The 27535-nt window shown below is 48.9% G+C and overlaps 1 protein-coding gene across 1 annotated transcript in view; it reads left to right on the plus strand.

Moving 5' to 3' along the window:
• Positions 1–25728, plus strand: part of ZNF185 (zinc finger protein 185 with LIM domain) — a 43158-nt gene extending 17430 nt beyond the window's left edge. The window contains exons 10-33 of the mRNA XM_074601585.1: positions 490–528; positions 1157–1240; positions 2877–2951; positions 3619–3699; positions 4150–4218; positions 5455–5538; positions 6845–6889; positions 7266–7370; positions 8201–8284; positions 8797–8895; positions 10760–10858; positions 11531–11644; positions 12316–12411; positions 14014–14094; positions 14302–14403; positions 14857–15015; positions 16328–16441; positions 16696–16791; positions 17950–18051; positions 19546–19614; positions 21720–21800; positions 22161–22263; positions 22839–22937; positions 23765–25728. Of these exons, the coding sequence (XP_074457686.1) occupies positions 490–528; positions 1157–1240; positions 2877–2951; positions 3619–3699; positions 4150–4218; positions 5455–5538; positions 6845–6889; positions 7266–7370; positions 8201–8284; positions 8797–8895; positions 10760–10858; positions 11531–11644; positions 12316–12411; positions 14014–14094; positions 14302–14403; positions 14857–15015; positions 16328–16441; positions 16696–16791; positions 17950–18051; positions 19546–19614; positions 21720–21800; positions 22161–22263; positions 22839–22937 (2080 nt within the window). The 3' untranslated portion in view covers positions 23765–25728. The remainder of the gene's footprint in view (positions 1–489; positions 529–1156; positions 1241–2876; positions 2952–3618; positions 3700–4149; positions 4219–5454; positions 5539–6844; positions 6890–7265; positions 7371–8200; positions 8285–8796; positions 8896–10759; positions 10859–11530; positions 11645–12315; positions 12412–14013; positions 14095–14301; positions 14404–14856; positions 15016–16327; positions 16442–16695; positions 16792–17949; positions 18052–19545; positions 19615–21719; positions 21801–22160; positions 22264–22838; positions 22938–23764) is intronic.
• The last annotated feature ends 1807 nt before the right edge of the window (positions 25729–27535 follow it).

Genomic DNA, 27535 nt, shown 5'->3' on the forward strand with positions numbered 1-27535 from the left:
TCAGGGTGACACAATGAGGCACCAGGAGGTTGCCGGTGTGGGAGGAAGCAGGGAGGGGATGCGCCAGCAGCACTGAGCTGTGCCCGGAGTGAGAGAAATGCTTGGGCAGGATTTGTAAGGATGTTCGGGGTGTTTGCAGTGGCTGCTGGTTCCTCTGGTGCCCTGAGTGTCGTGTGGCGTGGAGGGAGGCGGGTTTGCATGCAGGAAGAAAAACAGCCATCAGGAAGGTATAAAATTCAAAAGGCCCTTTGGGGAAGCTTCTTTACTTCACGTGTTCTAACTAGCTGCTCTCCCTATTTATATTTCCTCTGCTCTGTAATTTGCACAGGTTTAACACACCCGGTCACTGCCAGCTCTGCCCAAATGGTGTTACGTGACCCCTTAATGCCTTGCACCATAGGGGTCAATTACGGGTCAGGGAGCTGCCCCTGCCCAAGGTGTGTCTTTACCTCCGACCTTCTAACTGTTGCCTTTATGCTTCCTTTACAGCAGCCCAACACAAGAATTTCCACCCTTGTTTGCCAAGAGGTAGGTCACTGGCCCTTGGGAAGTACTGCTGGGGTTGTGCGTGTGTCTACTGTACCAGGGCTGCCGTTAAATGCTGGGACAACAGATCCCCGGGTGGTTCAAAGCAGAGGAGGGACACTGCCCTTAAAGGGATGCTCTGGGTTGAACCACGCTGGCTTTTGAGAGCCCACAGGGTTGTAAACACCGAGAATACAGTACTGATGATGCTTTGGGTTATGGGCAACCTGAAACAAGGAGAGACTTGTTCACTGCCTTTCTTCTTCCAGGGAAGGCTGGTTCCAACCAGCAGGGTGAATACGCTTTAGGCATTTAACTTCGAAAGCAGTCGATATGATAGGGAAGTGATGCCTAGGGCACTCTCTGGAATGTAAACATTCAGCTGATGGTATTTGTAAAGCAATTGTGACAGCGAAATGCCACTGATTTTGGCTCAAGATCTCACTTCATTCAGCCAGTTGAGATTCTTGCCAGTAGCAGAGCACAGGGAGCAGGAGGAGCAGGAAAAATCTGTCTCTAGGGGAAACAGGGAAAACATGGCTTAAGGGAAAACCAGAATAAACTGCCTGAATTAGCTAGCAGTGGGGAATGGGAAACAGTGATATTTGTCTCTCTTTTTGCCTTTTGAAAGAATTGAGATAGAAGAGGAGGAAGGACAGCAGAGGAGGAGTGCAACTGTGTCTGGTTCATGCAGGTTTACACCAGATGACAAAAGGTATTTACCTCCTCCTGGAGTAGTGTGTTGATGGTCTCTGATTTTTAGGGCACACTGATTTGCTGTCTTTGCAGACAACTGCATTTATCTGCAAGGTAGCAGCTATCTGAACACTAGAGAGGAAGGTTTTTCAAAAGAGACTTCTCAGAAAATCCTGATTGCTCCTTTCATGCAAAAAGGGAAAGATCCAAAATGAAAAGTGAGGTCAGCTAACTGGGCGAAGCAAATGGGCAGGGATGGGGACAGGGTCAGAGTGTCGTCGTGTACTCAACTGACAGCCCTGGAGGGCGACAAACTGCGTTTAACTACAGGCCACCTCTCATGTGAGCTGTGCAGTGTAAACCTGCTGCTGAGCCCCCCTCCTGATCACAGTCCGCAGCCCAGTCAGTCCTGTCTTCACACGGTGCTCGTTTGCCACAGGAATGGGCCTGGCGGCACTTCTGGAAAGCCAGCTCACAGGAGGAGCTGGAGCAGGTAGAGGTGAGCTCACCTACCCATCAAGCAGCCATCAGATAGTAATGATCTTCTTTTACTAGCGAACTTGGCCGCCTGAACCGACCCCATCACCTAGACACGAAATACTCAATATCTCATTATTTCCAGTCCCCTGAGCCAGCTCTCTGCTTTTGTTAGGCTTTAGGTTTAATTATTCTACCGTGATAGCAACAGATAGGTGTGACCGGAGAGGTTTGAGAGGTTCATGATCTTTAAATTGATCTTTGCTTTGATGGGAGGAAATGTTAGCCTTGTGGCAAGCCCCCAGCCCCCTTCACGGGCTGCTGCGAAGCCCAAGTATAGGCAGAGCCGTACAGAGCCGTGGTGGACAGGCTGGAGCGTTCCTGCTGTGATCTGTGACACCGGGGGACAGGCTGTCTCTGGTGTAAAGGGGCAGTGGTGACACCCTCCCCTACTCTGCACACGTGGTGTGGGGCTGAGTGAGACCAGTACGCGGAAATGTTTGGCTCAAATGGAGGTCTTTGCCCTAGGAGGGAGAATCCTTCTCTGTTTTCAAGCAGATTCATTTAATTTGGGATCCAACTCCCTCTTCTTGCTCTGAGGGATGGCTTGATGCCAGGCAGCAGTGTTATTAGCTTCTCTGCCACTCTGGTCCTTACTGAGCCCAGCAGGGAGTCCAATAGATGAGGCCTTTCAGCCCGAAATGCTTTATTTTCAGGATGAAGGAGCTGCCTCATGAATTTTGGTAGCAATTTTGTACCATTGTGGTGCAGGTTTGAGGCAGGGCTGGGAAGCAGTCACCCTCCTTTCCTCACGTATTGCACAAGTGCACGTAGTGAAATCAATTTGTGAATGCACTGAGCTCTAATCTCTACATTTGGAGAAGCTGATTTTTAGTGCAAACTCAGACATTAGGGATAGAAACAGCTCTAGCTGTGCTAAATAGCAAAAGCCAGTTTCTAAAGACTGAGTATTCAGCAGAAAGGCAGACAGGAGTCACATCGGTGCAGCGGTGCGTAGGGACAACTGCGTGTGTGCGTCCCTGCACGGCAGGGTTTGGCCTCACTGCCTGGAAAGCAGAGACGAGAGCTGTGGGCAGCAAGTGGGATGTGTCCTCCCACAGGAGAAGGCACCTAAAAATTTGTCTTTAATTCTTCGTTACTTGGTTATTTTTTGTCAGTACCAACGGGCTAAGAAAAACCACCGCTGGGTCTTCCTGGAATGAGCCAAAGACAACAGCAGTGTCTCCCTCCAGGTACGTGTTACGGCATAGCCGGGATGTCTTGGGCATCTTTTGCGGCTGTATTGGCCCGCATGGAGCTGTAGGTCAGAGATTTCTGTGGGGTCCCCTCTGGGAGGTGAAATGAAGCAAATTTGTCAGCCCTGTCCATGGGAGACTTTTCTTAGATGTAGGCAGCTGTTTTAAAAAAGGTTTTATGTCTGAAATCCGTGTCATGTCCTGCAAAGATCTGGCAACATCCTGGCAGAAGCGCTCAAAACCTGAAAGGGAAAAACCCAAACGTGCTGAACTCTTTCTCACCAAATACGTGTAGGCGAATAATTTCCAGTTGCTTTCAACTTTGGCTGTCTGATCGAATTCATGACTATAGTATAAAAAAATGCTGAAATGGTTTTCTGCAGCACTGCAAACAGCACTTTGGTTACTGACCTTGTTCTGTTATTTTTATTCTTTGTGTATCATTGGCAGAGGTAGATATTCCTGGCAGTATCAGTGTTTTTAATTTAAAAATTGCTTCCGATAAGATGACTTTGTAAGTTAATATCTTGAAAACGGTGATGTTTGTTTTCCATTTTATTTATTCACGGAAAGGAACATTTCAATGCAGGAAAATTCTGGCCAGCTGCAGTGGGGGGCTGGTTTGTTCAGGAATGACAGCTTTTTTCTTTGCCTTCTCTTGCAGCCCTGAAATAGGCACTAAGAGCCAAACAACTGCATCCTTGAGTGAAACTTCAGAGAGATTCTCCGCTTCTGCTGAAACCAGGTACATCTGTTGGCCCTGCGTCATCCTGAAGCTCCACTAAGGATAGCAAGGGTCGTGCTGCGCCGCAGAGTTTGGCTCTGCTTGGTGGTCTTTTCCCAGGTACACAGGATTGTTCTGGGCACAGTGCAGTCATGGAACAATAAATACTGTAGCACAGGGAATCTAAGAAAGCAGCACTTTACAAAAGCATTAGCAATCTGGGAGGAAATATACCCAGATGGAAGCTGTGGGCCTCCCACAGCTTAAACATTACTCAGTTCTTTCTGAGGAGAATGTGAGCCCAAAAACTGCAGACCTTTCTATCTCTTCAACTGATCAGACTGTCATTTTGAAGCAATCCCTGCACTGTACGTAGCATGCTTCCAGCAAGCACCTTGCTGTCCCCTTCCTGTGCCTCCCATTGTGTTCCCTCATCTCCCTGCCTGATCGTTCTTGCTGTTTTGCTTGCAGAAATGGTGAAAACAGACAGGCCCCTAATGGGAAATCCTCATCTGAAACTGCGTCACAGCATGGGTACAGGTAAGAAGTTGAGAAAGACTGATCTGTGCTGCTGAACATAAGGCGTAACCCTGCTTGGCGCTCAGAAATAGCGTCTACCTGCTCGTGGTCTCAGACAGATGGGATCTCTCCAGTCATGGTCCTGGGCTGCTCTCCAAGAGCATCAGCTGCTGGCCCGGCTGCAACTCCTCAGTTTTCTCTACTCTTCCTTCTCCTCCCTCAAGGATTCTCCTCTTTGGCTCAATCCCTAGAGCCTACTTCATGCATTTTTATTTTCTTTTTACTGCTCCAGTTGCCCTCTTACTGCCGTTCCCTGGGGAGCTTCTTCCACCTACAAGGGATGTGTTTAACCTCAGTTGCTGGTGGCTCCTGCTAACATTGGTTCTGGTCCTCTGCACCCTGTAGAAAGTCTGAAGGGGTGGCTGAACAACGGGAAGGTGTAAAAAGCTCTGTTGTATGGAGGAAAACCTAAGAAAAAACGAACTGATTGGGAACCTAAAGGCATGGGTACAGGTGCTGTGCCTTTCGCTCTGTGGTGCTTAAGCAGCTGTAAAAGGCTTGGACTCACCAAATGAGTTTCTGTAGAATACACAGTTAATTGCAACACACCTCCGTCAGTGAAGATAAAGCTAGAAATGTTCCCAACTGATCTCTCAGGCTGAAGCAAAGGCTAGAGTGCTTGAGAAAAGGTGGAGGCTGGGCTGTTGTCATGGTCATTCAGCCGAGGCCCAGAAATAAATCCTCGTATGCCATCGCAGGGCCAGCCTGATTACAACACACTCATTGTGCTGGGGGTCAGCTGGGTCACATAGCTGCTCTTAATTGTGAGCCAGTCTCCCAGAGAAATTAGAGGCTGCCTCATTACTTAAGCCCCCTAAAAATGGAGAGAGAGTAATTGGCAGCGAAGGAAGGAGACAGACGCGCAGCTTGACAGGTCTGAGAGGGTGGAAGATGGGTGTAGGGTCCAGCTGGTGGACCTGTAGGAAGACCTTTCTGGCCCGTGAGCAGAGAGTGAACAACTGTTGTAGGGTCCGTACGCTCACCCGAGCAAAGGGGTCAGCAGCACCTCGCTGCAGGGAGCAGCACATCTCTCCAAGTCACCCCCAAACTGCACTCAGAAGGTTGGCCCTTCCTATCCCGATCTATTGAGTTAGCCCCGTTTTGTGCTCCTCCCAACTAAATGTCAGCAGACTCTTGTGGGATGATACAATATAAGTGCTCTCAGGTCATATCTCACTGGCATTTTCCTTTTTCTAGTGACAAACCTCTTAAGGAAAAGTCTAAGCCATTCCCATGGGATGAACGGGCCCCCAGTGCAACCGCAGTTTCCACGAACGGAAGGTAGAGTTAGTGTGAAATCCCTTTATTGACTGGAGCATTGTGCGAATCATAAACTGCTGCTCTTGAGCTGTCTGGAAACTCTGAATGGATATTTACTGGTGGAAGAACACAGTTCAATCTGTGCTTTGCAGAACTGCAGCAGTTTCTCTAAAACTTTATTTAAGAAGGGGGGAAAAAAGAAAATGCTGCCCTTTTCAATAAAATTGTTTGATATCTTATTCCAGTTTTTTTTCGTTAGTTTATCTGATACAAAAAATAATCACTTTTGTGGGTCACTTCCACATTTTCTGGATTTATTCCCAAATGTAAACCAATTCTGGAACGTAATTTTATTTTTTTTTTTTTTACAGTATAGAGAGGTTCACACTCAATGTATCTCTAGGCCTCCCCCTATCTATTTACTTTTGCAACAAGAGACCCCCTAAATGAAACCGAAAATCCAAACCAAACCTCAAACACAAAAGGAAATTGCACATCCTGTAAACTGTCTGGCAAACCAAAAGGTTCGGTGAGGAGGAGAAGTTGTGTCCTGACTCTAAGGATTGTGGAAAGTAGTTAAAGATCCCATAATCGCAGGCAGTACAGTGTAGCTGAGCTGGCTGTTGTCTCCAGATGCCCAAGTGAAATCCCCCATCACCGCTCTCCTTGTCCTCTGTGTGTATGAGCATCGCCCAGGCAGTTTGCGCCCGCACTGGAAAAAAATTAGAGATTCATATGCCAAGAAGGGTTGCAGACTGTGAAGAGCAGCGGCTGTGCATCTGTCCTGCCCGAGAAAGTGGAAGTGAGGGAGGAAAGGCTTTGCCCGTGTGGGATGCAAGAGGAGAAGTTCAGTGAGAGCTGCTCACCCGTGTGCTGTTCACGGCCCACAGCCCGCAAACAAGAAAATAAATGTACAGTTTTGGATCAGACACCTGAAGTTCCCCATTTTGTCAGCTCCCCTGAGACAAGCCAGAGGATGTCAGGGACGTTCCTTCCCTTCTGTGCGTGCAGATGGAGGTGCCTGTGGTGCAGCTGGGGCTGTAGGTGTCCCACTGGTTTTGGAAGAGTCCTGGCTTCAGTTTCCAGATGACTCCATACCACTGACATCTGTCATGTGTTGACGAGGTTCAGAGTTACTAAACGCTCTTTTGTACTTCATATGCACTGAGTTTCCCCAAAGTTTCTTGCCATTTTACCTGTAGAGATATATCGAGGAACATCTCTGGGAAGTTTCCTCCTCTTTCTTTTATTAAAGGCGTAAGAAAAAAACTGTAGAACATTATCCAAACCAAAGATGCTTTCTAAAGTTGGCTTCTCTCCTTTTCAGTTATCCTGAACACACAGAAACCAACAATGGATTTTACTCACCAAAGTAAGCGTAAACCTATTAACAGTGTAAAACTCACTTTTTCTTCTTTATTTTAGAGTGAGAGGGGTCTTTTCCTGACCTAGGTCTGCGCTAACGAATGTGTTCTGGGAGCAGCACTTGCAAAGGGGCGTGGACCTGATCCACCATCTCAGAATGGACTGAGATCTTTCAGCTTCTTTCCTTGCACTAGCGGGAGTTGGTTGGATTTATGTCTCTGCCCTTTCAGGGCTGTTGCAGGAAATTTTCGGAGCTAAGCAGGAAAGAGGAAAAGATGTTCTATTTTAGACAGGAACATTTCATGTTTGATATTTTTGCTTCTTGCTCTGTTCTCCAACTTGCGAAGCTTCCTTCTGACCCACGAATCTCCCTCTCTTACCAGGTCCGACTCTGGGAACAGGGACAGACCTGTGGATGCTACGGTCGAGCTGCACCGTCAGTACGAGACCTCGCACTCCCTGGATGATGCCAAGTCGGAACCTGCAAGGTCAGGGCAGATGTGGGGGACGAATAAGTAACTCGTGCAGAGTAGAGCTGGAAGCAGAATGCAAATTGGGCAACAAAGGGAGGGCAGCCAGAAAATCCCAGTCTAAACAGTGGGCACAGCTTTCTTTCTGTTCACTGTTACACGTCAACTTCTTTCTACAGAAGCAGCCTGGGAGCAGATACAGCAGCTTTATCATTGCTTTTAACATTGATCTCAAAAGCGTCTCCATTCCACGTGCTTTTTAGAGCGTGCTTGTTCCCTTGACAGTGTCAGAGGCGCAGAGTCAGGAAAGAATTGCTTCTGCTGACAGCAAACACACTAATCTTCATGAAGCTGCTTTCTCCACTTACTTTAGTCCATTATTTTGGGACTTGACTCCATGTATTGGCTTACCAAAGGGCTTGAGGTGAGCAAATGATGTCTTCAGACCTCCTAACTGAGGTGAGGAGGATCACAGGGTTCCCAGTAGGATGGTGTAAATCCCAAGACCTGGAGCTGCTGCTGGTAATGTAGGAATGTCTTCCCCAAAATTATTCATATTGTACTTTGTCCCAAGCGCGTGATCCCGTGACAGGCCAGGAAAGTCTTGTATCCAGCCAAGTCGCGTGTGAACTAAGGCCAAGTAACTGCATTAGTTCCACTAACAGCCTCTGTTCTTCTTGATTAGAGATACTGAAAATGTTTTATTTTTCTGAAGGAAAATCAGTTCTCTGAGAAAATTACTTTCTGCTTTCTGGTCTCATATAAAGTGCAGTGTTCTTATTTCATACAAGTCCCCCTTGAAGCCTTTGTCAAGCTATCAAGCTGTAGATTCCTTCCTTTTTTGACAGGTCTGTTGTGCAGTCTGATGCCCCTTTTCCTCCTGCTGAGAGAGCCCCTGCGCACCTAGAGGACACAGAATGTTCCTTTAAAAAGTAAGAGTGGGGTAAATTTAGTGGGTGTATGAATAATACTGAGGATTAGGGGAAATCTGAATGGACAGGCACAGAAAGAGGCTTCTTTTCACAGCTTTTGTCACAAGGATGAAGGCAACCGTGCCGAGGTTTAAAGCACAGCTTACAAAATAAACCACAAGGCTTACGTAGTATCCCTCCTCCATCTTCTTTGATATGAGCCAAGCACCCCAGCTGTTCTTCTGCCCTTGGTGCTTGTGTGCTTGGTGGATTTCAGTCACTACCTGTCACTTGCTGATAATCAGTGAAATGCTACAGTGATGCTGGAGAGGCAGCAAGGGAGCTGAAAGGCAGCTGAAATACACTGAAATGCAACTGTAGGCTAAATATGGTCCCTCGAGAAAAATCCTGGTGCAGGCCAGTGAACGGTACAGATTGACACAAGCCTTGCCTGAGGAGGAGATAGTGTTCACTAGTGCAAGGATTCACGTGCCAGTTGTTAAAGATGTAATGGGCCTTTCTTTGATTATCAGATCTGTCCTGGGCTACGAGGAGAGAAGCAGCACCCAAGAGGGCAGACACACGAGTGCCGAGGTCCCAGCATACAGCAAGCCCTACTGGAATGACACGACGTAAGGACCTGGGGTGCTAACCCCATGTTTGCTAATATGTTCTTACTCATTGTTGAAAGCCTTGGAAATACTGATTGCTCAGGAAATATCGAGCACAAGAACAGCAGCATAATAAGGGCCATTTGTCCAAGCAGCTCTAAACTGCTCCTCTCTCCAGCATCCACTGAAGTAGCAAATTTCCTACCGTGTTCACTGAAGACTAACTGCACAGCAAATGCGTTTAACGTTTCCCAATTTCTTCCCAGCAGCCCCTCACCTTGCTGCATGTGGCACAGTTCAGCTCTGACCTCCCTTCGGCTCCACCTGGCCTGTTCTTATGAGCCTGGACAGAGATGTCTGCCGTGTCCTGTACCGGTCCTGGGGTGGGATATGAGCGTGCATCACCCCCTTCTTCTCCCTGGCCTTCTGCAGGGAGAAGCCCAAGGCACGGAGCCAGATGTGAGCTGGGGCTGCAGGGCAATTGGGGCACACTCCTGGTGTCCCTCTGCATGGACTGGTGCAGCTTTTGAGTACTTTGGATTTGGCACCCTAGTGCCGGGATGGCAGAGGTCTCTCAAAACTCACAGGAAAATCAGCCAAACTATCATCATCATCATCACTTTTACAGCGCCGTATGCCCTAAATCCTTAGTGGAGGCAGTCACGGCGCTGCCCTGGAGGGGTTCCTGTCCCACTAGACCAGCAAACAGAAACCCAATGAGCTAAAGAGTGTTTTGCCAAAGGGCTGGCAGTGAGGGAGGAGTCACTTGACTCCCCCATCAGGAGTCTGCTGAGGAAGGGTTTTGCTCTGCAGTAGTCGTTCAGACTCCCTCTATTGCCACAGGTGAGAGAAAAAAAGATCCTTCTGGAAATGCTGAATACTTTATCCCTCCCCGCTTTTAGACACCTCCTGTGAGTACCTGCGTCAGATGCCAGCTGTACTGGATGGCTGAACTGCATCCTGAATTAGCAGCAGGACTAGGAATAGGCCACATTTCTCCCCAGTCCAACATTCCTTGGACATCCATGTCTTTACCGTCCTTCCTTGCTGGCATGACTGAGGTCAGGTTTCCTTGGCTAATACTCCTTGTCTGGAACAGTATTGTCAGGCAGAAAGTTCCCGATGGCCCTTCCTGCTCCAGGGGAAAAGGCAGAGCTGAACGGAGCTGTTGGGTGTCGAGTCTCATAAAGCACAGTTCCAACACAGCCATTTTCCAAGCGATTCCCTCAGAGTCCATCTCCGTACTTAGCATGCTGGAATGGCTCCTTCTCCAGTAGGTCCAACTCTTCTCTGAGAGCAGCAGTGTCATTACTCCAAAGGTCCAGCGCAAAGTCAACGTGTGTCCTGAGAAATGGGAGTTTGAGATAAAGGCAAGGGGCGATGAAGCTGTGGTGAGCGGTATGGTTGGATTCACTAAATGAGTGAGTCTGGCTACAAAAAAACCTTCAGAATATTGGACAGGGAGGAACATTTCAAATTCAGCCTCAGGTATTATCAGCCAGTGTATCAGGTGTGATGGCTGTCCTGGCATACACATCTGGATGTGTGATACAGCCACAATAAATAATCCAGTACCCTGCAGGTCTACTTTCATGCTGGAAAGAAACATGTTTGTCTAGAGAAAACATAGTTTGGACTGTTTTTTTTGAAGCACGAATATCAGCGTGTGAAAATGTTGCTGCTTGACCCATCCATCGAATTCCAAGCAGCGAAGCGGTGCTCTGTGCCGTGCTGAAGTCAGTGCTTCATTGTGCTGGTGACAGCATCGCCCTCGGAATAGCCTCCACCAAAGCCTTTGACTTTCTTTATTCTCAGTGTGCGTTGAACCGAGCTTTCAGGTGTTTGTGCCTGGCAGCCACGAGTGGGGTTTCTTTTCCTTTGCCAGGTCTTCCCAAGATTTCAAAGAGGGGAACACCCCTAGAGAAAAGGGTCACGAGAGCACACGGGCCTTGGATGACTATAAACCAGAGCTGATCCAAGAGGGGTAAGTGGTCGGTAGGACTCACCCACAGTATCTATTCACTTCAGAATTCTTCATGTCTTACTCTGTTCCCAGCGTGACTGAGACCACAGAACAGCTCCTCTGCTTTGCAGCCAGGAAAGGGGACTTTATTATGGCACGTTACAGCAGGCAGTTTCCCCCGTACTGATGGGAAAAGCCAGTTGGATGAGATTTACTCCCCCGGTGTGTGAAGTCCAGGAGGCAGTTTCTGCACTGACAGCATGTGACATAAGTCCTTTGGCATCAGCATGGTTCCCTTGGTACTACAGTGGCAGGCCATACCTTCTGCCGCCCAGAGGTCTCAGCAAGTACTATCCGAGCATTTCTGAATGCTGCAAAATCATGTGTGAGTGTGTCCTGAGTTGTTAAAAGCATCTGTCAGTCCAAGGAATTTTGACAGGAGTGCTTTCTCCTGTCCCTAATGTTTTCCTTCTGTGACAGTCCCGGGTGAAAGGCCTTTAGCTGGGATCCTGTAAGCTAGAATGGGATTTGTACACATGATTCCCACCAGATCTGGTACCAGGGCAGTTTGGAATAGCTCTGGCCAAACAACGTCTCCTGCTCCCTGCCTGATGGTTCCTGTCCAGGGAATGGATGTCTGCCCGTCCCAGCATGTTTTTTGTCCAGTGCCTTAAGCACAGATCTTTATTTTAGGTTTTCGGACTTAACCAACCATACTGAGAAGGGACAAGAACCCCCTGACCATGATGTCCACCCAGAGCCCCCTAGGCTGAAGGAGCATACGGAACATGAGCCCAGCATGACTAGGTAAGGATCATTACCCACCCTGCCTTTTCCTGTCGGATGAGGGCTAATTCCTTGTGTGTCTTCCCCCACATACATATGCTGATAAAATCTTCTCCCAGGCTCCCTTTCTGTGCCTGATTCTAGTGCTGCTTCTACTGGGTGAACCTTTTACCGTGGTTTTATATGAAAGCCTGGGAGAAAACATAAACATTCTCATTAGCTGGAGGCATCAAACACTGTCCAGCTGGACTGATGAGTTGCTGCCTGAACCTTAAATTTGGAAGCAGAGACTGCCTCTAGAGACACGTGCCAATAAGTAACCTAATCTGGCGTGGGGTAACACCTCCGTGGCAACGCTGGGTCTCATTTCTGAACTTACCCAGCCAGCGTCAGGTCTCAGGCTGGACTCTGGCCACCCTGGCCCAGGAGCGTTTTCCTTCCCACTGACCCGTGGCTCCACTGGGTTTGGGGTGGCTGGCTTGGTGCCTTCAGCCTGCCTCGTGCAAAACAGTGCCGGGCTAAGTGTCCAAATGGAAGGACTTTGTGGACCAATTTCTTTGCTTTTGTTTGTATTTTCCCCCTGAATTTGAAGGGTTGAGGCTCTTGATCAAATTGGGCTTCTTCACGCATGTGTTTCAGTGAGGAATGAATCTTCAAATCAACTTGTAAAGCAGACTGCTCTTCTCCTCCAGGTCCACACCACGCTCCAAGGACAGCAGTAGTGGGAACATGGACATTAACAAGGGGCTGTCGCCCTGTGTGCAGAGTGAAGAAGTTATCTCAAGAAGGCAAGAGAAATAACGGGTTTGCTTTTTCTGCTGAGAGAACACAAGGAATTTACTGCAGGTGGTTCTGGAGAAGGGACTGAGGATGCTGTGTTTGGGGTTAGGAGTCGCCAAGCTGGGCTTTCTTCATGAGTGCATGGAGATACATAGCGAGTGGTGGGGCCGCCGGGTGTGTGGTCAGTGAGGACCGTGGAGGAGGGAGCTCAGGAAGCGGCGCTGGGAAGAGCAGCAGGGAGAGAGCAATGGTGTCAGTGTCCTGTCCTTCTGAGGAATGGATCCATCCTGGATGTACCACAAATACTCCAAATTGTAGTTCTTCATCGCGCAGGGAGGCAGAAAGAGCTGTTCCCAGTCCGCAGGGGCGTGAGTGGAACTTAGACTGCTGAAGGAAAAAGTTACAGAGAGAACAAAACTTCCCCTTTCTCTCCGGTCCCCAGCAAAGTGACCAAGATGGATAAAACTCCATCTGTTGCCCACTCCATGCCTCCCCCAGTCCACAGACTTCCTTTGGCTAAGCCCTCAAACTTACCGAGTTACCGAGAGAAATGCAGAGTCCTGATCCGAGAGTTTTGGTGCTTCCAGGTGCAGTGACTTTGGCTCAGGCTTACCGAGGGAGCAGTCACGAGTCCTTCTGCAGCATCGCTCCACTGAAGGACTTGGGAGTTACCTCCTGCGCTTTTCAGTAAATTGATTGTGATTCTGAGCTCCTGGACAAACATGTCTTCTTTAGGCACTTACAACATCCCACCCTGAGTGGGAATCTATACCTCAGTGACCATAAGTGTTTTGCCAGAAGTAAGAGTTTAAGGTATCTAAGGAATTGAAAAGGAATCAAAATAAATTGATCTTGCTTTCGCTTGGGTGACTGTACCAATCGTTTTCTGGCTTGTCCCCTCGCTGAACTTGCAGGGATCGAATTAACGCTGGCAAAGGGAAGCACTCAACCAGTAGCAAGTAAAGTGTAAGGGCTGCCTCCTCTTTCATCGATCTTAATGTTTCAGGGTAGGATCTTTGAAAGCATTTTGAGAATGAATTTCTTAGGGTCTAATTAAATGCAGTTTGGATGCAGCAATCCAGGACAGTTTCAGATTTTCTACAGGGTATCAGCATTCCCAGAGGGTTTGGTGTGCACAAACACACAAGACCAGATAGAAAAAGCGAACAAACTTTTCCCTAGGTTATCGTAGGCAGGTGTAAATCCCGGGTGGCTCTGCAGTGGGTTTATCTAGTGGATACACTCCTGAGATGGTCCCCAAATGAGGCCAGCTCATGCCCTTAGCTCTCTGAAACGTAACACAGAGGTACTGGATAACTCATAATGCTCATAACTAAATGACCAGAGTTAAAATGTCAAGTTTGGAAACAGTAAACATGTAACCAATGCTCACCAGGAGCTTTCTTTTTCTTTCAGCATTATTTTTGAAGAGGTCTGTGTGTTTCCTCTGGGTTTTTTTCACATCGCTTTGGATTATCTGGCGTATTCCCATGCAGGGATATTGTACTTTTCTTGAGGCAGGAGATTCACCAGGTGTTGCGTCTACATCCTGCAGTCACTCTATGCGCAGTGGCACTTCTTCAGACTATAATAGTCTTCTGTCTTGGTAGGTCCAGCTCTCTACCCAGAGAAAGCAGCATCACTGCTCCAGAGACCCAACGTGCACATGAAGCTGACCCGTGCCGGGAAAGGTATGGAGCCAGAGGACAGGCATGTCCTTACTGCTGTCTCGCATGTCTTGTGTTCTGCCGCTGCCCTGTTCAAAGGGCAATGCTCATTTCTTGGCTACTGAATTCAGAAACCAACGTAATCATGATACTACTGCATTTACTCGCTGCAGTGGGCAGGTTTAGGCCCAAGTGCTAAAGCTGCTAACAGGCTTTTTCCTCCCTGACCAGGATCACTGCAGCTTATGAAGAACAAACCCGGCCCACCACAGATGGTCACCGGGAGAGCCCAGGAGACTGGAGACACAATGATCCTAACCCAGTGGCAGCCAGGTACAGTGGGACATCCCTTTGTATCCCCCATTGATGGCTCTCAAATCCTCAGCCTTTGCCATTCCTGCTTCTTGACACAAACTGGCTGAAGTCCTGGACCTATGTAAGTTTGCCCAGCGTAGGCTAATCAAACGATACCGATGGAAGGAATATTAGGTTTAGGATTCCACCCACAAATGGCTGTTCGTATTTCATTTCACTTATCCAATTAACTTGGACAACGGCTGAATCTTGCAGCATTTCATTGTGCTGGACATTCGGTGCATGTAGGTGAGGGGAGGTAGTACCGACCTCTGCCATTCCCCCTGACCTCAGGAACCTATTGCCAGCACGCTGTCCCAGGCTTTCCTTATTGTCAGTAGAAAGAGGCGTGATCCAGCCTCAGCAAATTCTGAACGCTTGTGTGAGCTGGTCATAGCAAATGCAGTCATTGGCTTTATTGGCTTTCTTTAGCAGGTCTAACTTCAGCTCAAAAGAGAGCGCTCTCAGTGCGTATGAGACCCAGCATCCCATGCCACTGTACACGGACCGCCAGCCTTTCAACGCCAGCGTGTCAGCACCCAGTCACAGGATACCGTCCTACGTAGACAGCCAAGTATTCAGCACCAGAAGGTAATGGTTTGGGGATGGGATGCAGAGACGGGGGAAGCTGCTGGCACGGAAATATTTGACAGAAATTCTGGTCCAGGTTGTATGATCACTGTGTCAAGAACTGAGAACAGGATTTTTTTCCCAGACGGAGCAACAACATTGCCAGGTCTCACAACACACGTAACAAGATCATTTTTGGACCTGAAGGGCTGAAGAAGGGATTCGGGAAACCTCAGCTGATAATTGCTCAGTAACGCTGGAGAGTTCTGGGCAGGATGTGTTCAGACCACCTACACGGTGCCTGGAAACCTGACAGATGCGTAGAGCTTCTGTGCTTCTCCTCTGTAACTGCAGAAATGATGATTCAGGACCAGTCTGTTTTTTTATTTCTCATGATTCTCAATGACATAAGAGACAAGTCATACACTTATAACTACTATGTGTGTGTATATATATAGACATTCACGTGATCTGAATGTAGCCTTCACCTCTTTCGGCATTTTTCAGAAAGTTGGTGTCACAAAGCTCTCCTTGGCTTTTGGAGGCATTTGCAGACTAGGACCAGAAAAAATGGGACAGACCTTTATTGTACTTCACAGCCTGTTATCACCCCCCGGCACTGGGTGATGCGGACGTGTCTCTGCAGTGCAAGAAACTCGCGCTTCATTCCTGGCCTTGGGTTTATACCATAGACCAAATGCACATCTTGCCCAGAGCAGGGGTTTTCTCATCTTAGGATGAGCTTAGCCTGTCCCTCTTTCTCTCTTTAATGCAGCATTGATTTGCAGTGTTTTTCAGCATTGTTTAACATTAAGTTATACAGTTGCCTGAAGCTTTAATCAGGATCAAAGCACTGATATACAATATAAACATAATCTGCGCCCTGGGGCACTTGCAAGAAAAGAATGACCATAAGCTATAAGCTCATTTTCTCTATCGAAAGAGCCTGAGCTCTGCCCACAGGTTAAAGCCATTCCAATAATGAGTTCTGTCTTGGAAAAGTGAAAATGTGTGCGTCTGACGCCCGGATGGGCCAGCTAGTCAGCAGTTCACACGTGCAGATGGTGCAGAGCTGGTTTTGTTGAGCGTTGGGAAGGGAAACAATAATGAAGATATATCGATTTATGAACTGCTTCGGCTTTACTCTCAAGTGTTGGATTTTGAGTCTGCTTTCCTGGCCTCAGTGCTTTGTATGCACGCTGCAGCACCAGCACGGGTGAAATGGGTGAAAAGGGAGAATGCATCATGATAGTGACTGCTGAGAAGAAATATTAGTTAGCCAATGTGGGGACTCCTGGTCCAACGTAATCAGGGCTTTGTGCTTCCTTGCCAGACATACCTCGGATTACGAAGGGACAGTTTATGATGGGAGAAGCAGCCCTAGGAACAGCGGATACGACAGCACTAGTGCCAGGGGGCACTATGAATTCAACCCCACAGCCGGACGGTAAGAAGTCAAAAGGAATCCACACTTGTTAACCCAAAGAACACCCCACAGCTACATTTATTCAGTATCTGGAGTGTCCTGAACCACTTCTTACTAATTCCCTGTGCAGTGAGGTGCTGTTTGCGTGGATGGCTGTGGTGTGTGGGTGATTTTGATGCTAAGCAGGGAAACGTTTAGCCAAGAGCCTCACCGCTTGTGAGAATCCCTCACGTGCTCAAGTTCAGTGCTTGAGATTGTATCACTTCCTTTCGTAGCCACGGCTCCCTTCCCAGAGATACCACCATGTCCATTTCCCAGAGAAGCCACAGGGTGCCGTTCTACATGGACAGCTTAAACTATAACAGCACCAGGTAAATGGGTAGTCTTGACGGTTGTGAGGGAAGCCTCCACAAAACTGCCGTGGAAGAAAAGCTAGGAAGCAAAGCCAAGAGCTAAAAGAGAGACGAATGGTTTCCAGGGCATGGATGTGTGATCTAGAGGCCCAGAACTACACTTAAACCATTCCTAGCAAAAGCTACCCAGCATAGGGTCTGTGATACATCCATCTCTGGGCTCTGGGGATTTTTCATCATGTGGGGTGCCAGAACAGAGTGACAGGAGAATGAAGGGCTGGTTCCTGGCTACCCTCCCTTGACCAGAAATCGGCCTTTGCAGAGGCTACAGAAGGAAAGCGATTTAAAAGCAAAGAGAGATGTCAAGAGAGAGGATCACTATCTCCAGAACGTCAATGATTAAATGACTGAAGTGGTCCCAGAACAAGGCTGTTGGAAGGGGTGGGAGGTATCCGATATGGAATACCATTACCCTGGGCTTTCTGTGCCCCTTCATGGCAGTGTCAGTCCATCCACGTGTGGTCTGACACTGTATGGAGGCACCAGCGTAGGTCTGAGTGTTGGATCTGTAAAGGGGAGTGTGTTGTGGGTGTGAACAGGAGGCACAAGATCCTTGGGTAGCCTAGGGCTGGCTCCCGGCAGGATCAGCTTCATCCCTGCCAGGCAAACGTAACAGGCCTCGTTGCTGAGCAGATAGCCAGCGCTGTATTCCACAGACACTTTAGCAGCTGTAGTTTTGTCGCCTTCTCCCTTCTGTGGCTTTAGAAATTATTGAGTTGGGGATAGTTAGGTTGGACACTGGCCAGTATGTCTCTCCTGCAGTATGCTGTGTGCCGTTTCTCTCCATAGCTGCTCCCATTCAGGCTACACGATTCACTTCTGGTCTGTACTTATTTGAAGATCTTATTTGACTTTTTCTCCCATGGCCCTGTAAATGAGACTTTTCCAAATCACTTCTCCAGGGAAGCAGTACTTTTATTTGGGAGATGTGAAAAGAGAAGAGAGCCTTTTTGGTGTGTGATAAAGATGAATTAATCTATAAGGTTAAGGGCCTTAATATCGCACCCTCTGAAACTACCCTCCTAACAGTAGTGGTAGCTCTTTTCTTGGCCGCCAGCTCAGATCATGTCATGACTCATGTTTCCAGTGCCCACAGACTTTTCTCTCTCTCACCAGGCTTCTCTCAAATTCGAGTGAGAGGCTCTGCAGTCCGATGGCCACCTTACCGCACAACAGCCCAGCCGCCGCTGGGTACCTGCCTGACTCCAGCACTGCCGGGTAAAGAGCAAGGGGTGGTCCTGGTCCTCCTGCTGGGATGCAGGTTTTGCACACAGCCATCCTGTTTGGTGAAGACAAGCCAGACTTTGCTGCTTGCCATCTGGGCCACGGAACACTTCTCAGCCACTTCTGGCTAAGAGCACAGACACTGCCATTGTGGCCAGAGCCACCCATAAGAGAGAGACTGGCTGGGTACTTTTCTCCAGGTCCCCTCTTTTAGACACCAGGACGTAGCGCACTGTATTAGTTGTGTGTTTTCACTTTAGTGTGGCAAAATCGTGAATCCTCTATAACACATTGTAGCTGGAAGGACACGATGGAGCTCCTCATGCCATACACACTCATCACAGGTGTGGAGCTCTTGGAGGACTCTGCCTTGTCATCTCTCATGAGCAAGTGAGCAGTCTACAGCAAGTCTATCAGATGTCAGTGGGGCTGACACAGGACCCTGATCTCTCATGTATTGCAGAAAAGAGCGTCCCATCACAGTGCAGCTGTCAACTCAGAGCCATGTTCTGGGATTTGTGGTTTCCACAGGCTCCACCTCAGAGGTGAAAATGGCTGCACAGTTTCACACAATTTAGAGAGGGGTTTCGAAGTGCTGAGAGGTCAGCATCGGCTTTCATGGGCAATACCTGGGTCCTCCTGGCCTTGCTACAGACTGCTTATCACAACCCCTGCCTAAGTAGGAGACTCTCATCTGAAACATTTGACATGGGAAGTGTCTATGCTAAGTTAAAAAAAAAAAAGCTTTTCTTTTCTTTCCTTAGCTGTGACATGGCTCATTTTGCTCATATAAGAAGAGAGGATTAATCCTAGCTTATAGGCAGCCACGAAAATGCACCATGGAGAAAGAGCCTGATTAGTTCATTTCATGGCTCTGTGAAGAGAGCCGGTGGGCACAGCGTCCCCCCTCGCTCTGTGACAGAGCTGTAGACAGACAGACAGATGGGGGCATGTCATTTGGAAATCAGAATTTTAAAGAGGGAGGAACGGGCAAGAAAGGTCAGCTCTGTAAGCAAAAGCATCCCCAAAACAAACCAGTAGCGATTTATAACGGATGAAAACGCTGGAGATATTCCAGTGACAAAACAGTCACTGTAAGTAGTGCTGTGCCAGTAGGGTTTTAATGGTAATGGGCAGAACCACAAGCTCGCTAAATACTTGTTGTGTGCATAATCCTGACACGATTTGAAAAAAGACTTATCCTTGCAAAACAGGGGATAACTGGATGAAAGAGTTACATTATCCATCCCATTCTTTTTAATTAACTCGATTTGTTTTGGTGGGTTAATTAGAGGGGTATTTTGGGTGTTATTTAGCAACAATGCTTGATATTCAGTATTTATTGAAGAACAACAGCATCTCACTCTGTGCCTTTCCATGCACGCGTTGCGTGTCCAAGTGCACACATGTGGTCCCTTGCGCTGTCTCTCATTAGCTCCAGCCTTTTCTAATGCAAATGCTTCTCGTTCTGTTTCCATCCGTTCCCAGAAAAGGGGTCCTCTTTGTGAAGGAGTACGTGAACAGCAGCGAGCTGTCAGCCTCCCCCCGCTATGGCAGGTATGAGGAGAGTCCAGAGACAGTCATGTGTCTACATACGTGTGCGAAGCAACAGCGTATGGCTTTGCCAGCTAACGCGCACCAAGCAGGGTCCGGAGCTGGAAGAGTTAGCACTGCGTCAGTGGGGCATTGTATCTCGGCTAATTAGCCCTGGGGGGATTATTACATTGGGTGGGCAGAGAGTTTTGCTAAGACAGCAGCACTGCTTTGGGGACCCAGACGCATATCCCTGCAACTCACTGGGCTGTCTGGTCCCGTTGCAGTGACAGGGGACCCCTGTGCCACAGCCCCCAGCGAAGGGGAAAACTCCCCCTCTGAGCAGGTTGGCCTCTAAAATAAGTGACGGGATGAAAACACTACCCCGCGGTTTTTGAGGCTGCATATTTGGCCCTGTCAGGCTTCGCCGTGCATTTGCACGTGTAAATGATTGGAATTGGTGAGGAAAATGTGAAGGTCGAAGGTTCTCACTCAAAAAAGTTATTTATGAGTTAGGAAAAGGTAAACCGTGCCATTTTCAAGCTTAAATCTTCAGTCTTTTGTATTCTGCTCAAAGGTAACTAAGTAAAAGCTACTCCGGATTGACACCAGTGTGACTGAGAGCAGAATTTGCCCCTACGTACATCGTGCTTACATTGCTGTGGCAGCTAGTTAAACCCAGCTTGGTGCCTCCCTGCTGGCATTTATCCTCCCGCAGTGCTGTGTGGCATTACTGCGGGAGCTGCTTACAGACTCCATAAGTCTCTAGTCTTTTCTATAGGTCGGCAAAGCAGCTGTCAGCAAGCAAAGATAAGCGTATTGCTGCAGTGTCTAAAAAACACAGGCAAACAGAAGGCAGAGAGGGAACACTCAGCTAGGTGAGACTAAGGATGTGTTCTGTGCCTTTTCCTGCGTAATAGCTCAGGATTTGGGAGTTTAGTAAGCAGTGAAAATAGCTGCTATTTATAGGGTCCATATGTAAACATCAGGACCCCAGTGAGGCCAGAGAAGTTGTACTGAGGAGTGTATTGGAGGCAGGATTTCACAGGCTGCCTCTCCGGCAGCCGGCACAGGATTTTGCCGATCTCATCTAGCAGCCTGCGGAAAATACCTCAGTCCGCCCAGTCTGGGTGACAGCCTGTGTGTATCCCAGCTCCAGACGGGCTGGAGGACATGCTGCGGGCCCACGGGCAGCAGAGCCGAGGCAGCCGTGGCCCCCACTGCCAGGGGAGCCCTTGCTCCCCCTCCTCCTCTCCTGCTCCCCCTCTTTTTATCCCCGCTCCCAGCCCACCCCATCTTGCCTTTTCTGCCACTTTAAGGAGATGACCTGGCTGACAAGAGGGGTCTGATGGCTGTCGAGGAGTAAGGGGGTGGGAGCATGTGGTTGGGAACATACTGGAGGAGGGAGAGAGCAAGAGGGAGCAGTATCTTTCCCTTCTCTTTGGCAAGGTTGTTAGGTCTTCTCAGCCCCTTCCTGAGCTGCATTTGACAAACCCTCATGTGGGACTAAGCTCCTGACACCCCCTGCTCCTCCTGGCACAGAGGGCAGAGGGTGGGAGAGCCTGCAGGGCAGGGCTGCTGTGTGCCCGTGCCACCTCCCTCGGCCTCAGGCTCGAAGGGCCCCCGTTTCAGGGTATGTGCCCTGGTTTCCCAGCCATGCTGCCCACATCCTGCCGCTCCCGGTGGGGACAGCAGCAGCCAAACACATTTTTCAGTGCTCAGAAGTTATGTGCCAGCCTTTGCTGTCTCTGCTTGCCCTTGGAAGTGCCTACTCCTTGCAAACCTTCACTGCCAGGCTGAGCTCAGAGTGGGCTCTGGATCTGCCTCGAGGCACAGTGGTTGTGGTGTGGGGCAGGGAGCAGGATCCTGTCACCCCTGTGGAGGATCTGGAGCATGAATACAGCAGAGATGGAGATACTGCAGCTGACAGCCCTGCTCTGTCAATCAGGGCAGCCCTCTCTATTAGCGAAATGCCTTTTCAGAGCTGGTTAGGAAGGACTAACCCTCTCCCCCAGCAACCGGCAGCTGGGATGTTGCAGTTAAGGCTTTATGCTAATGATTAATGATTCCAGGTGAAATGCTTTTCCCATATATCACTATCAAGTGGTGATATTTCCTTCTGTCTCCAGTGGCAGCCTTGTGGATTTGACCGATTTGGAGAGAGCAACCTACAGCCACCACAGCTACCTGTCCGGTGCTCCCCTGCAGAGGTAGGACAGTTCGGGGCTGCCTTGGGGGTTTCAGCAAACTGTTACACAGAAATTACTTTAAGGTTTTGCTTTTCTGGGATATTGATACGTGTTTGGTGAAACAGCAGCATGAAGTGTAAATGGTCTTTGGAAAATATAGTGGTGTTGACTTGAAGATCTGTACTGCCCTGCTGCTGTGGTCTCTGCACCCCTGGGATAACACATGTCCCTTGGTACTGTCACTAGACACAGTCAAACACATGCGGAAGCAGGTACCTGGTGCAGAGCGGTGCTGGTGTGAGGTAAGAAGCCTCTGGTACCAGTGCTGGGACTGGAACTGGCTTGTGTTACAGAGGAATTCACTCTCCTCTTCCTTCACAGGTCCATCGAACCTGTTTGCAGTTACTGCAGCCGTGAGATCCGAGACTGCCCTAAGATCATAATAGAGCATCTCAACATCTGCTGCCACGAATACTGTTTCAGGGTAAAAAAACCCCTTAACTACTGCCTGCCTTCTGTGTGCTGCTGGGAAATGGAGTGGTGGGAGGAGGAATCTTGGTGCAAATTCTGTCCTTAGACTTTGAGTAATGTATATAGTGTGTGCCAAATGCTTGCATCCACACTGGGACAAAAGAAGTCATGCAGTCACAGGTGTTGGTTTTGTCCCTAAAAGTTTTTCAGCTCCTCAAACAAATGCATATTAGAAGAAGAAGAATTCTTTATTGTCATCTGATAGAACAGCAGCACCCTCATTCTTCGTGTCCCTGTTCTTGTGGTAGACCTGCTGCTTTGTGGCCTTTGTGCCCCCATGCAGGTCATGCTGAATCTCTCCGACCTTGCGAAGTTTACAAGTCAGGTCTGTGGAAATGGAGAGTGTGGGAGGAGGAAGCCTGTGGCGGCATTTGTCTGTTGTAGAAAAGTTTAGCCTCAAAGATGCTTTGACACCCTCACACCTGTGTAACATGATACAGAGACTGTTCGTTTCCCAGCCCCGTCCATGCTGTCCCTACTGCACAGTGCTTTGGTTACTGTCCAACCACCTTGTTTTCCCTTCGGCAGTGTGGAATTTGCCACAAAGCAATGGGAGATCTTCTGGATAAAATATTCATCCACCGGGACATTGTCCACTGTGACAAATGCTACGAGAAACTCTTCTAGGTGAGTGCCCCTTTGAGGTGTCAGCATATATGGCTGGATGAGAGTTTACTCATGGAGTTTACTGAATGAAGAACGTTTAACCCTCACATTTACAGAGTGACCCATCCAGGGGTTTTCCTGTGGCTTTTTAGTGGGAAGCAGTGACCCTTGTTGCAGAATTAGCTAGAAACATGCTAGAGCTGGTCCCGGGGGTCATGATTAGAGCCACAAGCTCTGGCCATAATGTGATAAACAGGCTGTGTTAGCTTCACGTGGGGGAGACAAGCGGAGGGCTGGCTTGAGTGATGAGAGAAATGTCCCTTAGAGGTTGAGAGTCTCCTCTGAAGGTAATTAAAGAGTTCTTCCTCCTGTCCTGGGCTAACCTGCTGCAGGGGGCTGGGGGCTGTGCGCAGCCGTAACGTTCCTCCAGCAAGGAGGCAGCATGTCAGTGGCAGGTGCTGTTATTGCTTTATGTAAAGATCCTTTGAGGTGAAAACCACGGGGAAAACTAGGGAGTTGTACACTCTGTCAACAGATCAACAAGGACGTAGGTTGGATGTGGTTTTGTTCAGTCTGATTACCTGGATGGGGCAGGAGTCGCCACAGTGGCAACCAGAAGCCCCGCCACTGCACTGAGATTATAAAAAGGGACCTTCTTTCCTCATGGCAGAGAGAAGGAGGGAAAGAGGCACCTGCCTCGCTGTGTACGCAGCTGCTTTGTTTGCCTCTTAATGCAGTGTGCCTGGCTAGCCTGTTTCGTCCCGTTCCTGCACGTTCATCTGCTCCACTGACCTCTGTAGTGCAGTGTTTTGTGCTCCTCTGTTCACCTTCTCTTTATTTGCTTGCAGGGTTTTGCAAAGCTGGAGAAGGGGGCCAGCGGCAAGTCCTCAGCAGCACGTATCGGAATATACCTAGCAGTTCCTGACTGGCTAAGATAGCAGAATTCCTGCTCCCTCCTTTCCTCGAGTTATTTTCTCTCTCACTGCCTCATCACAATGAATGAGTTCAACATCTGCTAGTTTATGCTGTCAGCTGCATACAAGACAAGTGCCAATGTTAACGAGATAAGGCAGTGTCGTCGACAAAAGATAAGTGGGCTGATGTTCCGAAGGTGCTGAGCCCCTCTGCCTGTCTTTAACTTCATTAAGATTCCAGAGTGCTCCCTGTGCTGGAAATCAGGCAGAGCTCCTTAGGTCTATCTAAGCTAATTGCAAGAAACCTTTTCTGATTTTTTTTTCCCCCCTCTTTAATTTCTGCAATCAGGCTGCAGCTTCATGCGTGTGAGCTGGCACAAAGCAAGCAGATAGGAGAAGTGTTAAACACTAAATTTGGATTCTTGGGAGGGTCTGAATGTAGTTCTTAGCAAAAGCCTATTTCTGCTTCTCTTACCCCCAAATTCTGCCTAGAAATAGCTTCTGCCTGATTTCCATTTGCTTTCCATGGGCTTTCAGGAGCACTTGCAGACTCACTTTACTCTAATTGTGTGTCAGCTTTAATTTCCCTTTCCTGTCTACTCCCTAGTGGATTGCTGCAGCAGCGTGTGTCTCTGCTGTCTGTTTGGGAAGATAACACTCTCTTTCACCTGGTAGTTTAACTCGGCCTCTGATGGTAGGTGTCTCGTGGCCATACAAAATGTGCCAGAGAACAGGTATCTCAATTGCCTCTCCTGACAAGGAACGCTGCTTGACTGAAATCTGAATTTCCCCCCACCTCGCCAAGGCTTCCCATAATTCCTCTTATCGCTGTAAATTATTTACATCACAAATGCTTACTCGCAAAATTGAACTTCTAGCAGATGCTGTACTTGCTAAAAGTCAGAATCGCATAATTTTAGCCCTTAATTCAGATGCTGAAATGTTGAGAAACCTGGATACCAAAACCTGGAAGTCAGCCTTTATGCCTTAAAAGTACAGCTCTGAATGTGTCCGGAGAGTCATTGTTTTCTCTTTGAAAGCATTAAAAATGTCTGCAGAGCACCCAAGTCAGGTCTGTTGCAGCTCTTACATGGAAATAGGTGATGGCAAAAGCTCTAATGCAGACTATTGTTAGCAAGGTAATTCCTCATGCGCTTAGTGGTGGAAGCTGGCATGCACGCTAACGCTTGGCAAGTTAGTGTTTTACAGCACAAGTGCTATTTAGCTCTTTTTAGGCCACTGTACCAGTTATTTAATCAAACTAGTGGTATGGCCTCAGAAGCAACTCCATGAGGGGAACTCCAGGTGAGAGCAGTAACAGCTCCGCTACTGGCAAGCTTCAGGGTGAGACCTTGGAGCTGTGCCTGCGACAGGGGCTGGGGCAGCGCCATGGTGAGGTACAGCTGGGGGACCACCAGCCCCCTGAACACCCAGGAGTCACGAAGGCGTGGTTTTCAAAAATGGCTACTGATTTTGGCTGCCTACACTTCTAAGTTGTCAAGATGTTAAAGAGACGTTACTTTCTGAACAGAAGAGGGTCACAGAGCATCTCATCTCCCCAAATTGATGATTTCTGAAAACCACAGCCAGCAGTTCCTTACTGGTACCTGTGCCTGCGGTGGGGAGCGACTGGTACAGCAGCTGTTATGCATCTCACGATGCCATGGTGGAAGGGGGATTGTTTAAAATACCGAAACAGATGGGCCTGTAACTATGGGGACACTTTGAGAAGATGATCTGCAGAAATAAGTTATTCACTGATTCCAGAGTTCCTGATGGGTACGCGGCCTTACGACGGACAAATCCTGTTCCCCGTATGTTTTGCGCCACCTCTCCTCACCACTGCCTTTCCCCATAGCAATTGTTTCACCTCAGTATATGGCTCTAATAAACAGTCCTAGCTCATGCGCAGCTTCCTCACATCTGTGTGTGTGTATAACACACTCCTGTTGTGTGCCCTTTGAGCTGAGGGTCTGTGTCATTTTCTGCTTCTCTTTTTTTAGTAAAGTCACTAAATGCTTTATTGGAGGACATGGCAATGAGAGAAGAGAAGGTACCAAGGAGAAAGGGTGTTCTCGAAGGAGGGGGTGGGTTCAGCAAACTGTCTCAGCACATACGTGATCTGATATTCTCTGCACAATTTAAGGCTGGCTGATCTAAAATCCTGCTCTTACCTGGGGAAAAGGGAGCCTTGATCCACAGCGCACAAGCCTAAGGGTGCTAGTGGGTCCCAGTCTGACAAACAACCCCTGTGTCCAGACAGGGCTCTGGGCTGCTGCTCTCGGAGCTCCTGCCCGGCCCTTCTTCATGCGTTTCCTAGGATCAGGCTGATGAGAACTGCCATCCCGCTGACACTGGGGTGTAGCATCATCACAAAGGGTTCCATGGCATTTTTTCCCCCCACAAAGGCACGCATCACCCAAAAGGAACCTGCAGCTATTCTAAAAATCACGTTTTAATTTGTTTTGGCCTGAACTTTGAAGAATTGCTGGCCTACCCCTCCTTGCTCCACCCTCCCAAACAAAAAAAATGAATTATTTAAAGATGTATATCTTCCTGTTTCTTGGTATCTCCATGTATTTGTGGAGACAGGGTCATCTGGACTTGGGGGAGTTGGTGGATGAGAAGCTGGACATGAGCCGGGAACGTGTGCTGTCAACCCAGAAACCCCCCCGGCAGCCTGGGCTCATCGCCAGCAGTGTGGGCAGCAGGGCGAGGGGGGGATTCTGCCCCTCTGCTCCGCTCTGGGAGACCCCCCTGCAGCGCTGCCTCCAGCCCTGGGGCACCAACAGCAGAAGGACACGGAGCTGTTGGAGCGGGGCCGGAGGAGGCCCCGGAGCTGCTGGGAGGGCTGGAGCCCCTCTGCTGTGGGGACAGGCTGAGAGAGCTGGGGGGGTTCAGCCTGGAGAAGAGAAGGCTCCGGGGAGACCTTCCAGCCCCTTCCAGTCCCTAAAGGGGCTCCAGGAAAGCTGGGGAGGGACTCTGGAGCAGGGAGGGGAGCCATGGGACGAGGGGGAAGGGTTTTCCACTGAAAGAGGGGAGATTGAGATGAGATCTGGGGAAGAAACTCTTTGCTGTGAGGGGGGTGAGCCCCTGGCCCAGGTTGCCCAGAGAAGCTGTGGCTGCCCCATCCCTGGAGGGGTTCAAGGCCAGGTTGGACGGGGCTTGGAGCAACCTGGGCTGGTGGGAGGTGTCCCTGCCCAGGGCAGGGGGTGCCACTGGGTGGCCTTTAAGGTCCCTTCCCACCCAAACCATTCTGTGGTTCTGTGATCTGCACGCAGATTTCTCTTATGTGACGGATGAGGTCGTGTATCTTCCACAGACATGAAGAGCTCTTATTTCACCATGGATCCCGCTGCTTGTGGGGACAAACCTTGACCAGATTATTTCAGGTGAAATCACATAACCGTTATCCAAAGGCTACAAGCTGCAGTGGTGAGTGAGCAGGGCTGGGGGCCGGTGCGCAGTGCCTCAGGAGACGCCACCTTTGGCACAGACAAGTGTTGGTGCTAGGCCCGGCGTTCAGGCCAAATCAAAAATAAAACCACATTGTGCTTATAGTGCTTGACCTTGATGACTGGAAAAAAACATTGAACACTTATCAGAAAATGCCAGAGGGTGTGTCTGGGTCCAACGCACGCATTTTTGAAGGAGGATGTGAAAAGAATGACGATGTCCCTATCGTCGCCTGCCGCAACCACGTCC

The sequence above is a fragment of the Larus michahellis genome, chromosome 9, assembly GCF_964199755.1.
Source record: "Larus michahellis chromosome 9, bLarMic1.1, whole genome shotgun sequence".
In the NCBI taxonomy this organism is placed as follows: domain Eukaryota; kingdom Metazoa; phylum Chordata; class Aves; order Charadriiformes; family Laridae; genus Larus; species Larus michahellis.